The sequence below is a fragment of the Nothoprocta perdicaria genome, unplaced genomic scaffold (genome assembly GCF_003342845.1).
Source record: "Nothoprocta perdicaria isolate Ctin4 unplaced genomic scaffold, notPer1 scaffold_347, whole genome shotgun sequence".
NCBI classification, from domain to species: domain Eukaryota; kingdom Metazoa; phylum Chordata; class Aves; order Tinamiformes; family Tinamidae; genus Nothoprocta; species Nothoprocta perdicaria.
The window spans coordinates 277,881-300,550 of NW_020455585.1; the positions used below are offsets into that span (position 1 = coordinate 277,881).

The window sequence follows — 22,670 nt, forward strand, 5'->3', positions numbered from 1 at the left end:
GCTCTCAACTTAATGCTGGCTCTGCCCTCCCTTGACTAAGAGGAGGGGTTGATCGGTGCCCTGACGTAACAGAGCACGTGAGGAATGCAAGCTCTCGCGTGCGAGTGCTTGAACAACGGGAGGTTTAATCGCTGTGATAAACCTCGGATAAGGCTCAGCCWGAGGCAGGCTCGTGTATGGTATTTATAGCATATTGGTGTGCCCTGTGCACACATCTGTATTTGCACCCCCTTTGAATGTTGGGKTTTTTTTGTGATTCAAACCCCCAGTGAACCCCAGAGCACCACGTAGTGCATGTTAAGGCCTGCTGAAACGTGCAGTGCAGTAACGTAATGATTCGTGTGGTCATTTAAGGGGAGCACTAGGGAGAGGGAAGGCGATGCCTCAGGCCACTGTGCCCTGGCTTGGGAGGGACACGCCACCTCCGAGTCCCCAAGGCCCTGGGGAAGGTGTTTGCAGTTGGGCTCACGTTGAGAACGGCTCTTGCAGCTGCACTTACAAACTAGGCGCTTTGTGCATGGAAAAAGGTGCCAGAATGAAGGTCCAGGACAGATAAATCYGCTTTAATTCCTTTCTTTTCCTCTGAGGTTATGTTGATAGTCCCTCAGCATGGCACCTCAAAACCTCATGACAAAGCATTTGATGGGGAAGGAAAACTGAAGCAGCTCTATTGCAGAAGATGCTTTTGGAGGYAGGGACACAGGTTCAAGGTCACCAATGGCCCTTGAACGCTGCACTCCAGAAGGTYGCCTGGTTAGGTCGCTCACTAGCACGTGACGGTGACAAGGACCGTGTCCCGGCCACGTTGTCCATGCAGTGGAGGTGTCCGTGGTGGTGGCCGTGTCTCTGGGCGCTTGGATGGGTGGTGGGTGCTGGGKGGCAGGTCAGTGCGGGGGTCCTGCACTGCTGGGACCCCCCCCAGGGTGCTCTTGTCTTGCCTGGGCACCCCAAGCAGCACCCAAGAGCCGAGGRGAGATGCGAGCGGTGGGCTCAGGGGAAGCACGTTTGTCCCGGAGCAAATATGCAGGAGCACGTCGGCATCCACAGGGAAGTCATTACAAACTTTATTTGGCTGTGCATCGTGTACCATTGATAAGGATCATCACAACTAGTGGGCTCGCTGCCTATAGTGGGTGGGCAATACACACAAAGAAAACRCGAGGGAGGCGGACAGACGAGGACGGAGCAGCCCCCGGCAGCCCCCGGCCGCCTTCGCCACCTCCCCTGAAAGCCAGGGCAGAGGGGCTGCAGCAGAGCCCCAGGACCCCTGCAGAAGGGAAGGTTTGACAAGGAGCTGGGGGGGGAAATAATAATAAAAAAAATTCCTTACACTCCTAGGGGAAAATCTTGCAGCTGGTTAAAAAAAAAAATTTCCGTGGGTGGCGGGAGTGGGGCAGGAGGGGTTTTGGGCCGGGTGGGCGCGCATGGCTCTGCTCCCAGGGGTGCCGAGGGCGCCTGGTGCTGATGCTCCCTGGGGAGCCGCGCGCGGAGCTTCCCCTCCGCTTCCCGGGGAGGCGGCCAGCTCCGGAGGGACCCCGAAGGAACTGCAAATAAATAAAGGCARGTGGAAGGGAAGCGCTTGTACCTGCGATGCTCAGCCCGGGCGGGCGGGAGGGCTACGCTATCGGGTGCTATATACAGGGCGGGGGCGTTTTCGGTCATGCAGAGAGGCTACGAGGACCACGAGAGCATGCCCAAGGAGGCGCGTGGGGCCGCGCGCCCCCGAAGCACAGAGGGCAGGGAGCGGGGACCGGGGGGGAGATGCCAACTGTACACACGCCGGGACGGCACGAATGAGCAGACGAAGGGGAAAAAAGAAACTCGGACGACGGCGAAGGTTGTGGTGGTATCCTCGGAAAGCTCCCGGGCTCCGGTCCGGTCAGCGGCTCCCTGCCCCCGGGGGAGACACGCGGGAAAGGCAGGCGGGCCGTGCTTGGAATCAGGCTCCTCGCCTTCCCACCGCTCCGCTTGCGGCCCCGGGACGCGGGCACATCCATCCTGCCCGGGGCGGGCGTCGGGAGYGAGCAGGGAGGGTCCGGCGGCTTCTCGTGGCGCTGCGCCGGCGCCGTTGAGGTGCTGCCAGCTTTGGGCTCCCGTCTCTAGTTCAAAGACCGCTCCAAAGCTGCTCCCCCATCAGCAGGTGTGTGAACATGGCAAATCTCCTTTATTCTTTCTCTGTTCATTATACACAGCGTTATATCTATATCTATACCTATATATCGCTCTATATAGATACATATAGATATATATACAATTTCTATCTCTGAGTGTTCCTTTAGAAGCCCTTTATGTGGCAGTAGGCTTCCAGAGATGAGAAGAATATGTACAAGAGCCAAAGGAGGATGAAGAGGGAGGACGTGAGCAGCTTGGAAGTCCGCGGCCCGCCCAGCTCACCTCCGATCTCGGGTCTCCGCCGGTAGAGCAGCACACCCACGCTGATAAAAGCAAAAATGGTGAAGAGGGTGACGGAGAAGGCCAAGGTGCCGGGCGAGACTTGAAAGGCCTGTCCGTGCGCCGCGTGGTAGATGGCTGCGATGGACCAGGCCACCCCGATGCCCAGGAAAACGTTCACGGCGTTGCTCCCGGTGACGTTCCCGATGGAGGCGTCCGCGTACTGGTCCTGCGTGGCGGCCACTTTGCTGGCGAAGGTGTCTGTGGAGAGGAGGCCGAGAAAGAGGCTTTGAATTTCTCCCTGTCTTAACAGTGTTTTGCCCGGACCCTGACACGCTAGTGAAGAAGAGCTCAGTTTTCATCCCTTCTATGGAAGAGAAAAGCTGCACGTCGGGTGCCTGCGAGCCCAGGCTCCCCAGCGGCTTTAGCACTGCAGGAGTGGAGCTGGGATACAGCCACCACACACCACCAGCATTTTACACCCTGTCCCAGGCCAAATATCTGTATTTTGTTGCATAAAGTCAGCTCCAGAAACTCAACAAATGAACCAGATGAGATGCTTGATTTCGCTGCAGGTTTGTCCACGCTCTGGCCATCTCCTTTGAGAAAGGAGTRCAAATGATATGCCCAGATAATATAACACAGTCCGAAGGCATCTTATTCCAGCAGGGTAAGTCAAAAGCAGCCATAAATGCCTTTCTGAAATGTTTCCTTAAATGCCAGCTTTTRTCAGCAGGAACAGGAGGGAAATTTTAGGTTGTCCAGATTATGCAGCATCCTTGAGGAACTAATGCCTTTAAGCTCCAGAATCCCAAAATTCCCTTTCCTTCCTTCCTTTGTCMAAATCTATCTTCAGTTTTTATTGTGCTTTTTTTTTTTTTTCTTTCCCAGCCTTAAGATCTTTAGGCCATTTTCAAGCTTTTAGGGCCCCCAAGTGCTAATTACTGGAAGTCTGGGACTGGTGAGAGAAAGAAGTGTGAGGACTGGATCCACACCCCTGGCTCTATCTTCCTGTTCCACCTGGGACTTACACACACCTTCCATGAATGTTTTAAATCTCTCCTCATTAGGTCTTGGAGAACACAGTCGAGCACCTCAGGGCCCTGCTTTCCCATCCCAAACTAGAGGTGYTCGACTGTGTTCTCCAAGACCTTAGACCTGTTTCAGAAGAAGCTTTACCGTTGGCCTCACCTGGCACTGAGGTTCCTAGCGCGACAAACACGACTGCGGTCACGGAGTCCTTCAAGCCGATAGTGCAGCCGAAATGGGATGCCAGGTCGCCGATGAAAGCCGTCAGGAGGCCGATCATGAGGATGGAGACCACAAAGCAGGCCCAGCCGTTCCAGTAGTCTGTTGGGGGCACGAAGGCAAAAAGGACCTTCCAGAAGACGGTCAGAAAGTGCATCACGTAGTCAAAGCAGGAGGGCAGCTTCTCCTCCCCACATTCATCATCGTCATCATCCTCCCCTGGAAAAAAAAAAAAAAAAAAAAGGAAAAAGTGCCAGATTAGACTCACCTGTCCTAGGGGTTTGGCAAAGCTCCTGTGCAGGAAGGGCCCCCCGAGACATCCTTGTTCATGGCTTGGGCTCAGAGATGGCCCTAAAAGCCATGACTTCCAAATATGTCATTCTCTGGAACCTGAGACCCATTGAAATGGGTTTCTAAGGAGTTTCTCACTTTGCCCTTGTCTCTGATGGTTTTTTTCCCTCCAGGAACATGAAGCATCAAATCTCCCTCCTATCAGGAGTCCTGGCCACAGGAAACCTCGGGACAGGAGGGAAAGGCAGCCAAGACACAAGGACTCCACAAGCACCTGATGAAATCTCCACTCCATCACAGTGGATGAGGTGACAAAATCCTACCATGCTGAACACCAGATGTAAGGGACGAAGGATCTGCGTCCTGCTTCACCCTGCAGCCACAATATCAACCAGGCAGTTAAACCCTTTCGAATTAGACCACACAGTTTTAATCTGCCCCACTGCTGGCCTGGGCAAGCCTTCTTCTCTCCATATCTTTYTCCACAACAAGGATTTTTAATTGATACGCATAAAATCTCCTGCAGGGAGATTGAGATGGTCTTGCTGTGTGCTGTACACCCATACAAAGGCGGCAATTAACCCTGCATTCAAAGGGTGGCACTGTGCCATGACAACAGCATTGCTGGGAGAAGTGACTAGTGTGTTTTCTGATCCTCGCTGCTCATAATTGCAATTGCCTTCTCAAAAGGTGTTGGAAAGCCAAATGGATGATCGTGACAGGCAGCCCTTCTGGGAAGGTCGAGGCCAAACCCATGGAAGGAAAGCCTAGTGAGGCCTGGATTACCCGAGTCTACACAAGAGCTTTAGGAACCTGTGAGGSGAGCCAGAGCCATGGGTTTGCCCCTGCTGTGAAGCACATGGGTCCCTGCTCTCTGCTTGCATCCTGAGRGCTCTCGCCCACAGCATCACGGAGGGGAGATACAAGGATGGAGCCAAACTCCCCTTAGCACTGACAAGCAAAACAAGGAGCAACCTTCTCCAGCTGTAGCTTGGGAGGGAACAGCTGGGCAGCAGCCGGGACTTCTTCTCCAGGGCAGTGGGACACATAGCTGGGGTAATGGACATCTCCACCTTCAGAGGTTTGCAAGATTTCACTAAATAAGACCACAAAGAGTCTGGGGAAAGTCCTCTGAACTAAAGAGCCCAGGGCACTGAAGAGCTTTGGCCTCCAAGCACCTTTGCAGATCAAGAGCAACAGGTAAGCAAGAGGCAGTGAGAAACCTGGCCTCTCTACAGCACGATGATGGGAAGTCACGCCTTGGTCAGCCTTCAAGCATCATGCTCACTGTGGCAGAAATGGTAACTGATCCGAAGCATGGTGTTATTATTAAGTATCCCATTCCTGTGTATCACGGTGGAGATAAGCAACATATTTTTTAGCCGGGGAAACCACCACTGGCTTTTTTTGCCCCCTGCACAGAGGCTGGTCCTTGCAGGGCACCCTGTGCTGTGCTGACACTGCAATTTTGCAGCAGGAATTTTAAATCTTTCCCAGACTGTACAGCTGCAGGACTCTCGTGGATCTAAATCTCTATGGAAATGACAAAAGAGATTAAAAAAATGAGCAGGAGGGCCACTGTCATAGCATTCGTGCAGATCTGCCGAATATTTTGTTAAGCAGGGATAATGGTAGTCTCCTTCCAGGAGCTGTCCAGCTCCTGCCAAGACGTTTGGAAGGGCATTGGAAGGTGGATGTTGACCCAGGGGGTCTGGCATAAACCTGCAGCAGGAGCCAGTGTGAGGGCTGTTGGACCCACACCAAGGGACGCTGCACCCAAGCAGCCAACCCCAGTGCAGCAGGCTCTGGTGGGGCTCCATAGGGCCCGGCACAGCCCTCCCTGCACTGCCTGCAAGCCCAAGCCCCTTCTCTTCCCTGCTCACCCCCTTGGCTAGCATGGCTYCCAGCTGCTCGCTGCTTGGGAAAGGGGGTTTTGCCATTCCTTTCCTCCCCTGGGAGTTTGGCATTTTGAAGCAGGGGTGCATGACTTCCACATGCTCGCACCCACAGGTCCAAACTCCAACCTTTGAGATGTGGTAACTCAGCTAGCACAARCCCAGAGGAGCTAAATGCTGGCAAAAACTTAGGTGTGCAGCTCAAAAGCAAGCACTTTATGGCCATTTACAAGAGCCTGCTCATGTCCACCAACACTGCATCTCTGTTAATCACCCTTCCAGCACTGATGGTGGCTGCATGCTCAAGGCACAGTAGTGAGCAGTCGTCACATGTGTCACAGAGGTGAAACGCAAGGACCAGTGACTATCTTTGCTATAACATGGAATGCAATTAAGTAATTGATTCTGGCATAGATTATTTCAGTCATATTAGCTACCAAACCTGCAGCAAGGACTGTCTCACATAATATATCCATGCCATATCTGAAATAATGGGAAGATTCTTGGCTGGAGGCTTTGAGAATAACAATGCTATGAAGGGTGAGACCACAATTAGAGGGGATGGCTGCTCTAAGATGTCCTGTCCTTGCTCTTGGAGGCAAAGGAAAGATAGCATGGCCATCACTTTTAATTTGTGCCAGTCAGAGGGTTGTCCTTGCACTGCAGAGGCTGGGGTAGGAAGTGCAAATGTTCCCCCTTGGACGTCAACATAAAATTAGCCAGATGAGCTCAAATCACCCTTCTCAGTGATTTAATTTAAGCTGGTTGATTTTGCCCTGGTGTACACACATGCAGCCCAGGCTGGGCTGCAGGGACTGTGTCTTCCAACCAGAGAACTATAATGTCTCCTGCTTCTAAAGCCACATCTGGAGAAACACTCTGTCTTCAGCTTCCCGCAGGAGTGGCAATGATGCTGGGCCTAAATCTGAACCGAGGTCTGGACATACTGATAATCTTAGCACTGGCTCCTGTGAAATCAGTTAAGCAAGGTATTTCTGAGAGAAAGCCACTTCTTCAAGAGAGAGAGATACAGACATGCTCACAAGCAGCACAAGCTGCTATTGAGCCACTGAGCCACAACCTCTGGGGCTGCAGTCATCTGTAGTGAAGTTTTGGGGGAAAAAATAATAAAAGGATTTGCACTCTGCATTTTCCTGCTTGAAATGCGACACAAAGAGGCGCCTCCAAAGGGAGCACAGGCAAAAAATGCAGTCGCAGCGGTTCCCAGCCCTTGGCCTGGGGCTTTGGGAATCATGCAGGCAGGATTTTCCTTGGGAAGCTAAGTGGGGCAGCCACATGCAGCAGATCTTTCCCAAGGTTGGCTTGTTTCTGCAGCCAAGTGGTGGGTGTCTATGCCTGTCCTGCTGGGCTCAGAGGCCTTTGGCCTCTCAAGACATGTCTGATCACCCTCCTGGAGATCCAGCACGATGTTAGCAGCTTTAAACACAGTTTGCCCCCTAGATTTCTTTCGGCTAAAACTATTTCTCCCCTCTGCCTCTTGATAGCCACCAGGATGCTCCTCTGCCGGGTGCTACAGGAGCCCTTCCCACAGGAGGTGACCTGTGCATCAGATGGTGATGGCACTGCAAGACGTGCTGAGCTTTTGTGTTTCTGCAGGCACTGCAATTAACTCCACAGCCTCTCTTGCCTCGTGCCACTCCACTACGGCCAGTATTATGGATACAGCCAAACCAAGAGGTGCGAGAGCTTTAGCACAGGCCACATGGAGCAGCAACCCGCACTTACCAGCACTGACAGTAATGGCCTCGATGAACTGCTCCCTCCAGCTGTTGGTGCCCACCACCAGGGCCAGGTTGGTCTTCTTAATGAGCTTGTCCACAGTATTCTGCAGGCGGGAGCACAGAGCATAGGATTAGATTTAGGGGGGAAAAAAAAAGGGGGGAAAAGCCGAGGAGCAGAGGCAGTGCTGCTGGTACCTTGAACTCGTAGGACTCCTCAATGATGACTTCGAGCTTGGCGTGCTCCCCCAGCACCGGGCGCCCCATCTCGGCAATGCGCCGCTCCTCCTCCTCCTTGCTGGTCAGCGGCTGCTTCTCCTCACTCTCCTCTGCAAGGCAACGAGGCCGCCCGTGAGCCGGCGCTGCCCTCGGCGGGTGACAACGGGGGGACCTCATGAGGGCTGGATGTGCCCGGGGTTAATCRGGGAAGGGGGAGGCCAACAGGCTGCCGCCTCCCTCACCCCCATGTTAGTGGGGTTCAGCGGCGCCGCGCTACCTCGGAGGGCCACCACGGCGTGAGGAAGAGGTCGATCCCTAGCCTGGACCTTCCTGAGGACGGGCCGGCCTAGCAGAGCGAGCGGCGGGTGAGCGGCGTCGGCAGGGATGCCGAGGCGCCCTCCCGCGCGGGCCGACCCGCCATGGCCACCAGGGCCACCTTACCGTGCCAGAGCTTCCCTGYGGGCGCCGCGGGCAGCCGGGCGAGGAAGAGAGCGGGAGGAGAGAGCGGGGTGAGCGCGAGGCCGCTAACACCGCGGGAGGAAGGGAGGAAGGGCAGCGGGGAGGGGAACCAGGGGGGAAAAAAAAGAGCAGGAATCCGTACCTGTGATGGTGAAGCCACCTTGGGCGAGCCCCCCCAAAAACACCCCAAAGAGAAGCAGCAGGAAGGAGAGAAGGAGAGACAGGGTTATTCAGGCCCCCACCGCGCCGGACACGTCACCCTCGGGGCCCGCGTCCCCCGGTGTCCTCTGCCAGCGCAGGACACAGTTGGGGACGCAGGCCCCAACCCAGCCCCGGAGGGAATTTCCAAGCCACGTGGGCTTGGAGATGGGAGAGCACCCTAAAATCCCCCCCCCCCCGACCATTCCCATTTTTTGTGTTTTTCCTCCATCTTTTTGGGCCGGTGGGTGGCCTCGTGTGCATGGTCTGGCCCCATGGCCCCATCGGTTCCTGGTTTCCCAAGCCCGGAAACCGCTTTCCAGGCAGCTCCCGGGGGACAGGCCGGGAGAAACAGGGCAGAGGGATGGATGCGCGCTTACCAAGCTCATTCAACAACAGGGCTGCGGAGGAGACAGACAGAGACAAACACAGAAGAAGAGAAAGTAAATGATACAACGAAATGATACAAAAAAATGAAAAAAAAAAAAAAAAAAAAAAAAAGGGGCACATCCACAGAAAGGCTCCGCATCCCCAGCCAGAGGCTTCGGATCTGTAAAAGCTGTAGGGCGCTGTTAGTGTCGAGAGATGTGCGCTAAAAACGAAGGAACGGAGACGTTTCGTGGGGCTGCAGATTTAAAATAATGATGGTGATGGTAATAAAAAAAAAAAAAAACAAATCACTGCAAACATGGGATTAGAAGGCACGCTCCCAAAAATTCATTTATTCCCTTGGAATTGGATGTGCAAGGTCTTCCATTGGTCTTGGTGGCAGTTCTGCCCCAGAAGGACAAACAGATCCCATGTGCGGTGGCTACGGGCTTTGGCCTCCTCCGGCTGCCTAGGCGGACAGCGAGCCGTGCTTCGGACACAGAAAATGAGAGAGGAGACRTGTGCGGCAAAGGAGCTTGGCTCAGGGAGCTTCTCACTCAACAAACCACGCCAAGTCTCCAAAAACGAGACAAAAAGGCTCTTCCTTGGCGGCTGCCTGCGACACGTATCTCAGAGGTGTCACCGGGCTCTGGGGCACTGGTTTTGGAAAAGCAGGAGTGCAAAAATATGAGCAAGGATGAGTCATCGGATGGCCAAAGCAGTAAACGGCAGCTTAGAATCACGRAAGGGTTGAGGCTGGAAGGGACCTTTAGGAATCGTCTAGTCCAAGCCTCCTGCACAAGYAGGGACACCTAGAGCACACTGCCTAGGGCATTGCCCAGATGGCTGGTGATTATCTCCAAGGATGGAGGCTCCGCAATCTCTCTGGGCAGTGTTATCCAGCACTCCACCTCATATACAGTAAGTTTTTTCCCCATTTTCAGACGGAGCTTCCTGTGTTTCAAATTGTGCCCATTGTCTCTTGTCATAATGCTGGCCACCATCAGCCTTGCCCCATCCTCTGGACACCCTCCCTTCAGATACTTATACACACTGATAAGGCCCCGSTCAGCCTGCCCTAGTCGAGGCTGGACAGGACCAGCTTTCTCAGCCTTTCGTCCTAGGAKCAATGTTCTTGTCCCTTCTTCATCTTAGCAGCCCTCTGCTTGCACCCATTCCAGTAGCTCCATGTCTCTCCYGCACTAGGGAGCGTAGAACCAGACACAGCGTTCAAGATGCTGAGCAGAGTGGGAGGATCACCTCTCTCAACTCAACCTGCTGGTAACAGCTTTCCTGATGCACCCCAGGATACCACTGGCCTTCCAGGCCACAAGGACACATTGCTGATTCATGCTAAACGTCTTGTCCAMCAGGACCCCAGATCCTTCTCCACTGAGCTCTTCTCCAGCTTGTCCTGGTGCAGGGCATTATTCTTTCCTAGGTGCAGGACAATGTGCTTCCCTTTGCTGAACTTTGTGAGGTCTCTCTCTGCCCATCTCTCCAGCCTGTCCAGGTCCCTCCGAATGGCCCTCTGGTGTATATATCCTCCAGCATAGCCCTCTGGTGTATATATCCTTCTAAACTTCTAGCTAGGGAGTTTTTAGAGCTGAACTGCCCTCAAGCTCCCTCAATAACCTTGAGTTAGAGCCTGGCGACACTCATGGTGGCCCAGAGATGTCCCGAGTACCACCAAGCAATACTGCTCGCTCCCTCTGCAAACGGACTGCACCAGCACATCTCAGTTCTGAGTCCTGCTTCCATGAGCCTGACCATTCACATCAAGCACCAGGCAAGCTGCTAGCTGGTTTCCAAAGAGGAACGGGGCATCACTGCAGGACTTTGCACCTAAAATGCATCTGCATCTCCATGCCCAGCACGGGGAAAGCCCGGGCACGTGGGATCCTGAAGGAATGGCACATTAAAACCCCGTGCCTGCTGAAGGGGGAGCTTGCAGCCCAGGAATTAGAAAGCAGCTCGAAGGCAAGCGGGCAGACCGAGCGGTGCTCCCCGCTTCTCACACSGGCATTAATAATGGTCTGCGGTGTTGCAACTCATTAGCTTAAGTAACTGCAAAACTGCTTCTTGCTCAGCCACTGCTAGCGCACAAGGATTAGCTGTCGCCATGAATTTTAATTTCCTCGCAGGACAAAAGGGAAGAAAAGACGTGGAGATACGGGTGTGCCGTGTCTTTTTGGGAAGGCTTGCAGTTGGCGTGGGGCTACTCCTATTTTCCATGATGAAAGCAGAAATCGTTTTTGTTACTCCTACAAGCAGCTATTATCTAGCACACGGCCAGGGACCTTTACCTGAGCATAACCCAATTTCTTCTGTAGCGATTGCATCTCATGCTATCAATCACCTGCTCGTGCCATGCTCCGGAGCTATTTCCAGAGCCTCGCTGCAAGAGAAGAGGCTGAAGTTACTGCTTTGGCCATGCATTTCTTTTCAAGCTAAGGCTGTCTTTTCTTTAGACAAAAAATGATGCAGTATCCTTGATTTTTTTTTTTTTAACCTGCATTTCCCACTCGGCTGAAGGCAGACGTGGCTGCGGGGTGCATTCAAAATGCCTTTTGGGGGAGGCTGGGGGTGCTCGCCRGCCCCTGCCCGGGGACCTCAGGGCCCTCCGGGGCCAGGGAGAGGCTGCACCAAACAAAAGAGTAAAGAAAACGAGAGCAAAAAAGGCGCAGCGGCTTAAGCTTCAAAGGAAGGAGGGCAAAAACCGGCCAGGAGCCAAAGTGCGAGGAGAAAGGAGTGTGAGAGTAGGGAGACACAGAGAAAGCGGACGGCAGCGTCTCGAGAGCTGGTCTGGTTTTACTCTCACACCTTTCACTCCTCTTCGTAGCCACACTGGGTCCTCAAGCACAAGGAAGAAACTGCACTCTTTCTCATACTCCTCACGGTCAAGTATTCTAAGGGTAATGAATTTCCTGTGGGAACACAAGACAAAGGCAAACACATGATCGGCATCGCACGCTCATGCACTTCACGTCCGCCCAGGTGCCGTGGTGCCGGAGATGGTTGGGCAGGGGGAAAAGCGGCTGCACGTCTCCCACCGCGGGCCTACGGAGAAGGGCTGGAGCAAGGCTAGGCCCCAAAGGCTTGGAGGACACGGCCTCTGGTTCCTGCCCTTTCCGTAGGCTGCGGGGATGTGGGCTGTGTGGTGCGGGTGCCAGGCATGAGTGAGCCGGACAGGGACACACAGGCTGGGTCAGCCCCGGAGCAGGTCCCCCACCTTTCTTCTCACTCATCTCCACCAGCCGGGGCTCCCCGATCTCTAGGTAGAAGGTCTTGTTTTTCTCATACTCCTCATCATCTATCACCTTGATTGATATCGTTTTGCTGGAACAGAGAAGAAGAATAGAGATTCAAGAATAAGAGGGAAAAAGGAAGGAGGGGAGACAGGCAGAAGGAGGAGAAGGAGGGAAGAGAGGCCAGGAGAAGGTGGCTGCGGAAAGAAAACAACAGATTTGGTAGCGCAGGCTGGCGAGGCAGCACAGCACAAAAAGCAAAGGGCAGGAGCCGAGGGGTTGAGTTCACCCCGGGCTCAGCGTGGACCGGGGTGCCCACCACACACGGGGTGCCGTCCTCTCCGACGTGGCCAGCGGCCACCGCTGAGAATGGCACCATGTTCCTGCTGCACAACGGGCTCCCCTGGAAGCGCCTCATCCTGAAGACACCAAGATATATCCAAGATATGTGCACCTCTCACCCCATCCCCAGCTCCTCCAGTGAGTCCAAGCAACCSCAAGGCTTCCTCAGCCCAACAGCTCCCAAACTGCAAGGCCACAAACCCAARAGCAAGCCACACCATCTGGGGAAGAGAGAAATTCCTGTCACGCTGCAACCTCTCCCAGCCTCCTAGCCTCCTTACAGACATTCACATCGCCACCCAGAGTTCCTCTGTTCAGCTAGCAAGTCTTTGGCACCAGCCCCTTCTTTTCTTTATTTTATTTTCTCCAGTTCGGAGCAAACACCAAGCATTTGGAGGAACAGCAGAGATGATTTCTTGTGCTGTTTGCTATGAATCAGAAGTGTATTAAGTTTGCCCTTCATGCTTATAATGAAACCATTTACTCCAAGTGAGTGATAGCTCTGAGAAGTGCAACAACAGAGCACAGCTCGGAGTAATTGTATTTTATAATGAATATCCATAATAATTCGTTCTGTTCATAATTATTGCTGCAATAGCTTGGTATGTAGGAAAAATGGTTACCGAGCACACAGCCAATCCTGCTTTGCGGTGATGAGTTAAGGGAAATTATTGTGTATTAAAAAACTAATGAAGGATGCAGAAATGCTCCCAGCCACACCGTCAAAGAGGGCCTGACAGATTTAACAGAATGGCACCATTTCAAAAACATTACTAACAAAATCTATAATTCTCCCAACAGCTTCCATTAAAACGTACACTGCAGCCTCCCTCTACATACAGCAAAAGAACGCTCTGCAAAGGAAAGTTAATTAAAAACACTGCCTCTGTGGATTGTGAGGGTGCCAGGGGCATCATRCTGCGGCATTCCCATGGGTGCGAGCTGGATGTCTTGCAAACAGCCGCTTCCAAAGCCCTGCGAAGCAATTCTGCAACACAAAATGAGSCTGGGGTCACAATCCCAAAGCTGTTCCTCATCCTGGGTCCAACAGCACCAGGGACCCCTCGAATACGGAGGCTTCAGGACTGAAACTGCCGCTGCCAGCTGGCACTACTGTTGCCCAGATAATCTTTCTTGGGTGCAAGTGCTCTGTGTCAGGCAGACGTTGCTGCTGGTGGTGGTGCACAAGGGGCTGTGGGGACTGCTCTCCGACCAGCAAGACCCATCATGACAAATTTGATGCCGGGATGCCACCGAAATCGCCGCGCAAAGGATTTCTTGGCYATGGTGGTGGAGATTACACCAGTTTGAAGGCCAGTGAGTGCCCCAAAGTAAAACCGGCTCTTCCTAGAGAGCAGCCAAGTTCCCATGGGGCTGCCCATGGAGGTAGTGCCCATGGAGGCATCTAGTCCTGTGTTCCTGCTGTGCCCAGCCTCCACTTTTTGGAGGTACTCCCTGCCCAAACACAGAGGGACTGCACTGATTCAAAGCAGCATTACCAGCGTTTTTTGTCCTGTTGTTTAACCAAAAAGAAAACCCCCTCGTGCTGAAAGCACGCAGCCTGCAGGTGCAGGACACTTGTCACACACGGTGTCCTGATGACAGCACTTCCAAAGTGTCTCCCCAGCTGGCAGGGAAGTGCAGAGCTGCGGTGGATGCTCTCAGCTCTACTTTAAGTGCTCTTTCCATCCCATTAAATGCATGCCAAAGCCATCTATTAGCAGGCGAGGTATCACTCCAGCGCTGACGCGATCCCACTCTGCCATCTTCTCAGCATGCTGCTAAGTGATGATTTCAAGAGAGCCTGGATGTGGTCGGATATGAGATGCAAAGTTACTACGGACGCTGTAGGCTTTACAGGCTTTGAAAAGACCGGCAGGGAGGGCAACAAAACCAGTCCTAAAGAAGAGAATCCCAGTATGTGCCAATGGAGAGTGCAAGATGCTGATGGCTCCTGATGGAGACATCCTAGGAAGCTTTGCTTTGACAAAGTTCTTTCATTGCTGGGTGCTGCAGCCTGGGGAGGGAGCTGGACTGAGGGCTATAGGAAGGATTAGGGATTAAGGCAGGGATGTTAGAGATCTGAGGTTCAATCACCTGCTCACAGTGGGACCCACCTCCAMGCTCAATTCACCTTCAAAACTAGATGAGGCGGCTCAGGACCTTGTCAGGTTGAGGATGTTCAGCCCAACTGCCGTGGCCCATCTCAGCCTCGTGGGCTGTCAGTAGCACAGATCTGCTGGCTGTGGGGCAGGTGACCACCAGCAGCAGCGTGCGGGCAGCACGGGGGTTATTTATGAGGCCTGCCTGCGATTCAAACACACATGTACCCTATGTACCATATGTACGTGAGCATGAGGCAGTCTGGCCTAGGATAGATAGTGGTGAAATGCAAAAAAAAAGMACAGGTAGACCCCACTTTCCTTGTTCCCAGGCAAGCAGGATGTTCCAGGGAGGCAGCACCCTCCCATTTCACCCTGCCTCATTCTCTGCCCTTCACACTCATTTGAAAACAGCGGACTGCCRTGGACAACACACCTACCATTCAACCCTGCAGACCGCAAAATAACAGTGACTTCCAAGGAGCGATAAAGTCTTAGCATTTTGCCCACTCTTTTGTTTGGCAAAACCAATGCTGCTTGGGGAATCACTGAGAGGAAAATGCTGCTTATCAGGGCCGAACTCGCACCCATARATTACCTGGCATAGCAYGAATAGCAAGAGCCACCTGCAGATGCCACCATGCTGAAGAACAGCCTCCAGGCAGAGGTCACAGGAGCTCCCCACACACTTGACTTGTTCTTATCCTTTAAGGAGGAGGTGAGGCTTAGCACACTGGCCATGCAAACAGGGCGGCCAAGGCCCTGAGGACAGGTGCTGAACGTGATGGGTGCCAACACAGGTGCAAAGCCAAATGTCCTATCAGATSCTCACCTTATTGCCAGCACAGGGCTGATGGCTGCTCTGAAGGCAAGAGCAGAAGAGCTCAAGCTGCAATTCTGCAAGGTTTGTTTTATTCCTTGGTTGTGGAAACATGGAAATGAGATGAAAACCTCAGCTCTGGCTGCAGGCTTGGGCAAGAATGATGACCATTAGAGAAATGCAGATGGTTGGGTKCAAGGTGGATGTCCTCTACCTTCAYRTCAGAGCAGGGYTCTTGGCCCAGGTAAAAGAGACCCAACTCCAGTGGAAGGAAAACAGGAGCATCAAGAGAAAGCTGTGAGCAAGTGACTGCCAGGGACAAAGTGCTGGCAGGACAGGGATGAGTGCCTCAGAAGGACCTCGGTAGGTGTCCTCAGGATGGAGGCCAGCCTCCGAAAGCACCCTGTGAGCAACTGGCTTCTCTGCCAGCAAACTGGYTTTGGGGCTGGTTGCAGCTGGAGAGAGAGTCAAAGCAAGGTAGAGCAGATACCCAGCCCACGGAGCAGGACCCTGCGGCATGGCTGGAGCCAGCCTCCAGGAACGAGTAGCTTTTTTGCCCCTTGCTCCTGTCTTCCATCATCTTTGCTCTCCATCATCATCCCAGCTGGCCTCTTTGCCTGGGCAAGCTCCTATTTCAGGGATCTCTGTCTCCTCTGAAGGCTCTGGTCGTGCTGCTGGAGATGCCAGGCGACCTTGCCGCTTCTGTGCCTGCCTCTGCAGCATGAAGCTCCCTGAGCCCTGGCACCAGGGAGTGCTTTTCCACACTTAGCAGCTTCATTGCTCAAATTTCTGACAGCTCTGCGAGAAGGGAAGTTGTTTTGTTGCTGGGAAGGAAAAGGAACAGATTGTTTTTCCCTCCAGCTGGCTGGCAACCAAGTCGTACCTGATGGTGAGGAGCTGACAGCCTCACGTGCGTGGAGAAAGCCAGCTCCGTGGTGGGAGGTAGCCCTGGGTGCAGGCGGCGTGCGCCCAGCTGGGGATGTGCAGAGAGGGCAACGTGGGTGCCCAGGCAGCTGTCTCAAAGACGCTCCTTCCTGAGAGACAGAAGATGCACAGAAACAGGACGGAGCGTACAAATGACATGGTGTCACGCAAGGGCTTTAGAGGAGGGGGTTCGCTAAGGTTTCGAACACTTCCATGTGGGCCATGGGCTCTCTAGAGCTCCTCACCACCATCTGTGAAGTGGATAGGTAAGGCCATGGTGGCRGGAAATGGTCCCGTGTCGAAAGATTCATGATCCTGCATCCAACTTTGTATCCCTTCACAAGAACAGACTCGGGGTGTCACCTCTGAGGGGGACTCGTTTCCTCATCTGGCTCCCAAATAGTGGCTAGAGTTGTCTTTATTCAGCCAGTGAATTCAGCCAGTTGTCTTTTTTGAGGCACCTCATCCGTACCAGTTGCACGACACGAGAAAGACACCTAAAGCACCCCTTGCCTACCAAAAAATAAAGTCCTTGTCCTCAGGCAGAGCTTCATATCTGGATAACTGTATTGTGAACCATGGGCTCCAGTGCTTTGCCCTCCTGGGGGGACTAATTTGAGGAGCTCCTTCCCAAGGTTGCCCTTGGAAGGCCTATCTCAGCCAAGCGCCTTAGCGTGGTGCAGACCTTGCTCTGCCAGTATGGAGCTTGTGACTACTAAGAGTCACAGCGTAAACAGTGTTTCCCARCAAGGCTGTGTGGATGAGCCCACCACAGAGAAAAAATTGGCATGGCTGATGGGTGATGATGGTCAAAGAGAAACAGGAGCACAGGGGCAGACAGTGGAAACGAGCAGCCCTGAGCCTGAGCTGATGACATCCCGTATACGCAAGATGCCCCATGAGTGACAGATTTTTATCCATGCAGAAACCTTTCCAGAATTGGGGCTTGCTGACGTGAAATGTTTATCCTTAATAAAAACCTCGCCAGAGGCAGTGCAAACATGGCACGGAGGGCGAAGGAGAGCCGCCCTGAAGCGCAGTCTGACATGCGCTTTAGGAAGGGCAGATGTGAGCTGATCTGATGTGGCAGCTCAGCTTGCTAGTCCAGCAGCTCAGGTTTGGTGCCCCCCGTCCTCCTCCACCTTCAGAGTCAAAATGGGTTGCCCTTCACCTTGCTGAAGAAAGCAGCCCTGCCAAATCCATCTCTGTAGGACYGCAGGGCTGCATTGTCCTCTCCACGACCAGGCAACCCAGGACCCACCCCCTGACCTCCAAATCCATGAAGTCCAAATGACATCCCACCGCTCACCTCCATGATACTGATCTGCTCTAGAGCATCACCACCACCAGAGAACATCACCTCCACCAGAGAACATCATCGCCRTCAGAGAAGAAGCCATCCAGCTCACTCTTCCTTGGGCTTGCCCAAGTGCAAGACATGCAAGGTGACTTAAAGAGACAGCCGAGCTGAGAGCTGCTACTCCTCAAACCCCTGGGAGATGGYAGACACTGCTGGTGTCTGGTGCATCCGAGAGCAGCTTTGCAAATCAGCAACTGCCAGGTAAGATGATGGAGTGGACTGAATGAATCTCGGATGAGAAATGCTGCTTTTCTGGGGAATTCCTGGCATTTGCTCTGAACTGACTGTGAGTTTTGCACTCTGGTTCTTGTCCTTCGTCATCCTCCTCCCAAGGCCACATTTCACAAGGGGCATCCTGAGCAAAGATGCATAACTTGCTCTTGACTTGTCCCAGCATATGCACATGTTCATGCTTAAAAGTGTCGCTGCGTCAGGACAGCTGGAGCTGGGGCCTCCTGCTTCCCGTAAGTCTGGACACAATAACATTGGGAACATCATSTTTTTACTCCTCTTCCTTACCCCATCACCAACCATCTCCAGTGACGATGACCCACGCACAGTCCTCAAAGCCTGCCAAATGAAGGCATCAGATCAACAGAGGATCAAGCAGGGTTTTTGGGCAAACTGAGGGAATTTTCTTCCCCCATGCCCTTCCTGACTATTTCTGCAAACATTTGTCTACAGGGAAAAAAATGGGAAACTCATGCAATTGCTCCTGACTCCTCTGTGGCCTGAAGTGCTCACACAGCTTTTGTCTGCAGCTGGATTTGTCCTTACAGTAATGACTGCCATAACCTTTCAAACAAATATGGGCTTCCCTTCTCCACGTGCACCTGGCGGAGCTGCCAGGGCAATGCTCCTCCAACACAACCCATCGCCCGCTTAGCAAAATGCCTCCTGGCACTCCCCAAAATGAAGGTTAATGAGTGGGAAAGGGGGACTGTAAGCCCTGTAAATCATTTAGTGAACTCTGCTGAGTAAACCCAGCAGCRGGGATCGTGCAAAACATAACAGTGTGGCTTCAGCACTTGGAATCAGGAGGTTAAATAAGCCGCAAAAGCAGCTGCTCTGCTTGCAACCCCCCRTGCTACCAACTCTAACGCTGGGAGCTGAAAAGCACGCACATACTCGCTAACAAGGACATTAGCTCGCGGGAGCTCTTGCATCCCTGCCAGTGCCGAGGTGACCAAGGGACTGGCCCTCTGGGAAGGAGGAAAAAACTCYGTTCTCCCTGTGGTTACCAAGGAGATGGTTTTAAAACACGGCTAAAAAAAGAGGAGGCGAAGCTGGGAGAGGGGAACGTGAGCATGGAGAAGTGCCCGCTGGTTCGCTGAGCAGGCTCGCGTCGAACGTGAAGGGCTCCCCTGTGCCAAGGAGAAGAGCCCGTGCTCCAGTGCACACGTGACTCCGCAAAACCAGCTCGGAGCATCTCCAGAGCRACGCAGAAACGGTGATGCCTGCAGACGGAAGGATGGACGGATGCATGGACGGATGCACAGATGCCAGCCCCATGCAGGGCAGCTGAGGTGGCACGAGGTGCCCGGCAGTGCCCTCTGCCTAGACCTGCCTCTCGCTGCCCAGGTCATCAGAGGAGGCTGCCCTGGGGGAACCAGCTAAGAGCAATTGGAGCTGGTGCCAAAAGAGATTCCCGCCGCTGCCTGCTGGGGCCCTCTCACCACCCCCCTAAATAAGCCTGGAGGACTTTTGACAGCCAGGGTCAGCAGCCAAAGCTAACGAGCTTTTATTTATGTTCTTTTCTTTTCTTTTTTTCCCCTTGCAAACACCGGGGAGCTGCTTTCCAGCCCTCCGCCGCTCTCAGGTCAGGCAGTGCGCTGGGGAGGCCTCGCAGGCACCGCTGCTCCAGCTGCTCCTCATGCCCGTCYGGATGAGCGGAGCGTGGATCTCGCCCCGCGCTTCCCACCCTTCGAGAGCCCCTTCCACTTGCATGAGACTGGAGCCRCTCGGCCGGAGACTTCCCACGTGCTGCAGTGGCTCATCCGCTTGCAGATGGAGCTGCAGGGCAAAAACACGCCGCTTTGCACATGCTAAAGAAAAAGAGTCGAAAAGCCCACGGTGAGTAATTCTCTCTTCCTTATGCTTTGCTGCAGAGAGCGAAACGCAGCAGAAGGCTCGCTCCGGTGCCGAGGGTATGCCAAGCCCATAAAAATCTGCTTAAATTAGACTGAGTTATAAGACTCTCCAAACTTGCAAAATATGCAGGCTCCCTTCCACTGGCGGCCTAAGGAAGCTTGGAGGGTTTTGGCTGCACTGGAAATGCTCCGTCTTCCCRCAGAGCCAACCCAGCCTTGCCTAGGCCGTGCCCTGTGCAGGGCTTTCCCAGGAGCTGGGAGGGGGACAGCAATCCTGGCTCTCCAGGGTGCTCTGAGAGATTGGAGACCGGTAAAGAGCGAAGCACGTGGAGAACACCGAGTTTCCCGGCACAACTGGCCCAGTGCCCAGCGTCAGGCCCGTGGGCAAGCGGCCAGGCCTGGAGACACAGGCGTTTCAAGGAAAGCACTAAATAGGACATGGAAATGGGAGTGCACAAACGCAGATGAGCCAAGGGCTGATCCGGCGCCTGCTGCTCTTGCAGTCCACCCGCAACGGTGTGGCGAGCAACCCGTTGGCGTGCAAGGGCAAGTCAGAACTTTATCAAAGGTAAATAAATATGCCCTGGAAGCCAGATGTCCCTGCAAATAACCCCACTGGCCAAAATGGGCCAGGCTTTCGCTTGCAGATAGCAACTTCAGCACACCAAACCAAATGTGGTGGGACATGCCAACTGGTGGACCACGGAGAGGTGCATTTGGAATTAAATCTGGCAAGGGATGTGAAGGACAACAAGATGGGCTTCATACATCAGTAGCAAAAGGAAGACTAGGGAAAATGCAGATCCGCTGCTGAAGAGGAGTGATGRTGGATGGAAGATGGTGATGAAGGATAAAGAGAAGGCCGAGTTACTGAATGCCACCTTTGCCTCAGTATTGACTTTTATAGGCAGCCCTCAGGAATCCCAGACTCTGGAGACAAGAGAGGAAGTCTGGAGAAAGGAAGGCTTGCCCTTAGCTGAGGAAGATCATGTTATAGATCACTTAGGCAAACTTGACACAATCCATGGGTCCCAATGGGATGTACTGTGGGAAGTGACATGTTATTGCTAGGYCGCTCTCCATAATCTCTGAAAGGCCACAGAGAACAGGAGAGGTGCCTGAGAACTGGAGGAAAGCCAATGTCACACCAGTCTTCAAAAGGGAAAAAGGAGGGCCCAGACAACTACAGGCCAGACTCACTTCCTTCCTCAGAAAGACGATGGACCAACTCTTTCTGGATGTCGTTTCTAAACATGTGGAGCASAAGAAGGTGGCCAGAACCAGTCAGCATGGATTCAGCAAGGGAAAATCATATTTCACCGATCTGATAGCCTTCTACAATGGCACAATTAGCTGGGTAGATGTTGTCTACCTTGACTTCAGCAAGGCTTTTGACACTGTCGTCTCCTTCGATATCCTCATGGGGAAACTCAGGAAGTGTGGGTTAAATGAGTGGACAGTGAGATGGACTGAGAATTGGCTGGATGACAGAGATCAGTGGGTTGTGATGAGGCCCAGGACAGGAACAGGTTGCCCAGGGAGGTTGTGGAGTCTCCTTCCTTGGAGATGCTCAAAACCTGCCTGGATGTGATCCCATGCCACATTTTCTAGGTGTCCCTGCTTGTGTAGGAGGTTGGACTAGATGAATTCCGGAGGTTTCTTCCAACCTCGACCATTCTGTGGTTCTGTGACACTGAGAATTTCCTCCAACCCCAAGAATTCTCCCCCAGCCCCCAGAATTTTCCCACAACACCTGATTCAAATAATTTTTCCATAACCCTGATCCTGAGAATTCTCCTGTGACAATGGGAATTTTCCCATGACCCTGACCCCCAAACATCTTCCCGTGGCCTTGACCCCAGGAATTCTCCCCCAGTATTGGAAATTCTCCCATGATCTTGGGATTTTCCCAGGACCTTGGGATGGGGAATTTTCCCACAGTACTGGGAATTTGCCCATGACTCTAGGAAGTTTCCCATGGTGGCGAGAATTTTCCTGCAGAGTTGGGAATTTGCCCATGACTCTAGGAATTTTCCCATGGTGGCGAGAATTTTCCTGCAGAGTTGGGAATTTGCCCATGACTCTAGGAATTTTCCCATGGTGGCGAGAATTTTCCTGCAGAGTTGGGAATTTTCCTGCAAGAGCGGGCATTTTCCCATCAGGACAAGAGAGCGCCTGAACTCAGCATAGCTCCATAGCAAGGGTTTGTGATGGGCCTCTTGCAGCCAAGACTTGACATCCAGCTTAGATAATGCCTGTTTAATCACTCATAAACCAGGCTCTTCTGAAAGAGCAGTAATAACAACAACAACAATAATAAAATCTCTTCTTTAGTCTCTTTGCTTTATGTTTTCCTGTTTGTAATCCTGAGGCCATCAATAAAACGGTGTCACTGCTGAGTGGACTTAGCCGTCAACCCCCAAAGAGCCACCGGTGATTATGCCTCTGAAAATAGCTTTTATCCATCCCCTCCGCTTTTCTTTACCGATCTCGACACAAATGCTTAGTGATTGTTACTTGGCAACCATGGTAAAAATGTACTGAGCCACAAGTGGCTACAAAGGATGAAATCACTGTCATGATATTTCCAAAATAAGTACCAAAATACCAGAACTCTTATTCCTGAAAGGATCAAATAAGCCTTTTCTCCTATCTGATATACACTTTTGATAAGCCAGTCACATTTTATTCTCCTTCTCTGCGAACCAGGGGCTGCACCACTTGTTCAGCTTATTTTTCTGCAATGCATAACACATACGCTTCTCTCCTATACTTATCAGCTTGCTCATATATGGGTCTCTATAAATACATGCGCGTGCACAGCAGCACGTCCCACCACATCCAGGATGCTTTCTGAGCTCAGAAACAAGCTGAGACCACGGAAAAGAAAAGAAAAGAAAAGAAAAGAAAAGAAAAGAAAAGAAAAGAAAAGAAAAGAAAAGAAAAGAAAAGAAAAGAAAAGAAAAGAAAAGAAA

At 52.8% G+C, this 22,670-nt stretch overlaps 1 protein-coding gene across 3 annotated transcripts in view; it reads right to left on the reverse strand.

Annotated features, from left to right (window-relative positions):
* Window positions 1–1,640: 1,640 nt before the first annotated feature.
* The window catches only part of SLC8A1 (solute carrier family 8 member A1), a 46,767-nt gene continuing 25,737 nt past the window's right edge, over window positions 1,641–22,670 (reverse strand). The window contains exons 3-9 of one of the 3 annotated variants that reach the window (XM_026044021.1): window positions 11,633–11,736; window positions 8,821–8,841; window positions 8,385–8,402; window positions 7,763–7,893; window positions 7,572–7,671; window positions 3,583–3,858; window positions 1,641–2,652 (exon numbers count right to left, since the gene is read on the reverse strand). In XM_026044021.1, coding sequence (XP_025899806.1) covers window positions 2,276–2,652; window positions 3,583–3,858; window positions 7,572–7,671; window positions 7,763–7,893; window positions 8,385–8,402; window positions 8,821–8,841; window positions 11,633–11,736 — 1,027 coding nt within the window. In that variant the 3' untranslated portion in view covers window positions 1,641–2,275. Of the gene's footprint in view, window positions 2,653–3,582; window positions 3,859–7,571; window positions 7,672–7,762; window positions 7,894–8,384; window positions 8,403–8,820; window positions 8,842–11,632; window positions 11,737–12,041; window positions 12,149–22,670 lie in introns of all 3 variants that reach the window. The other 2 variants (XM_026044020.1, XM_026044022.1) reach the window with 2 other exon arrangements.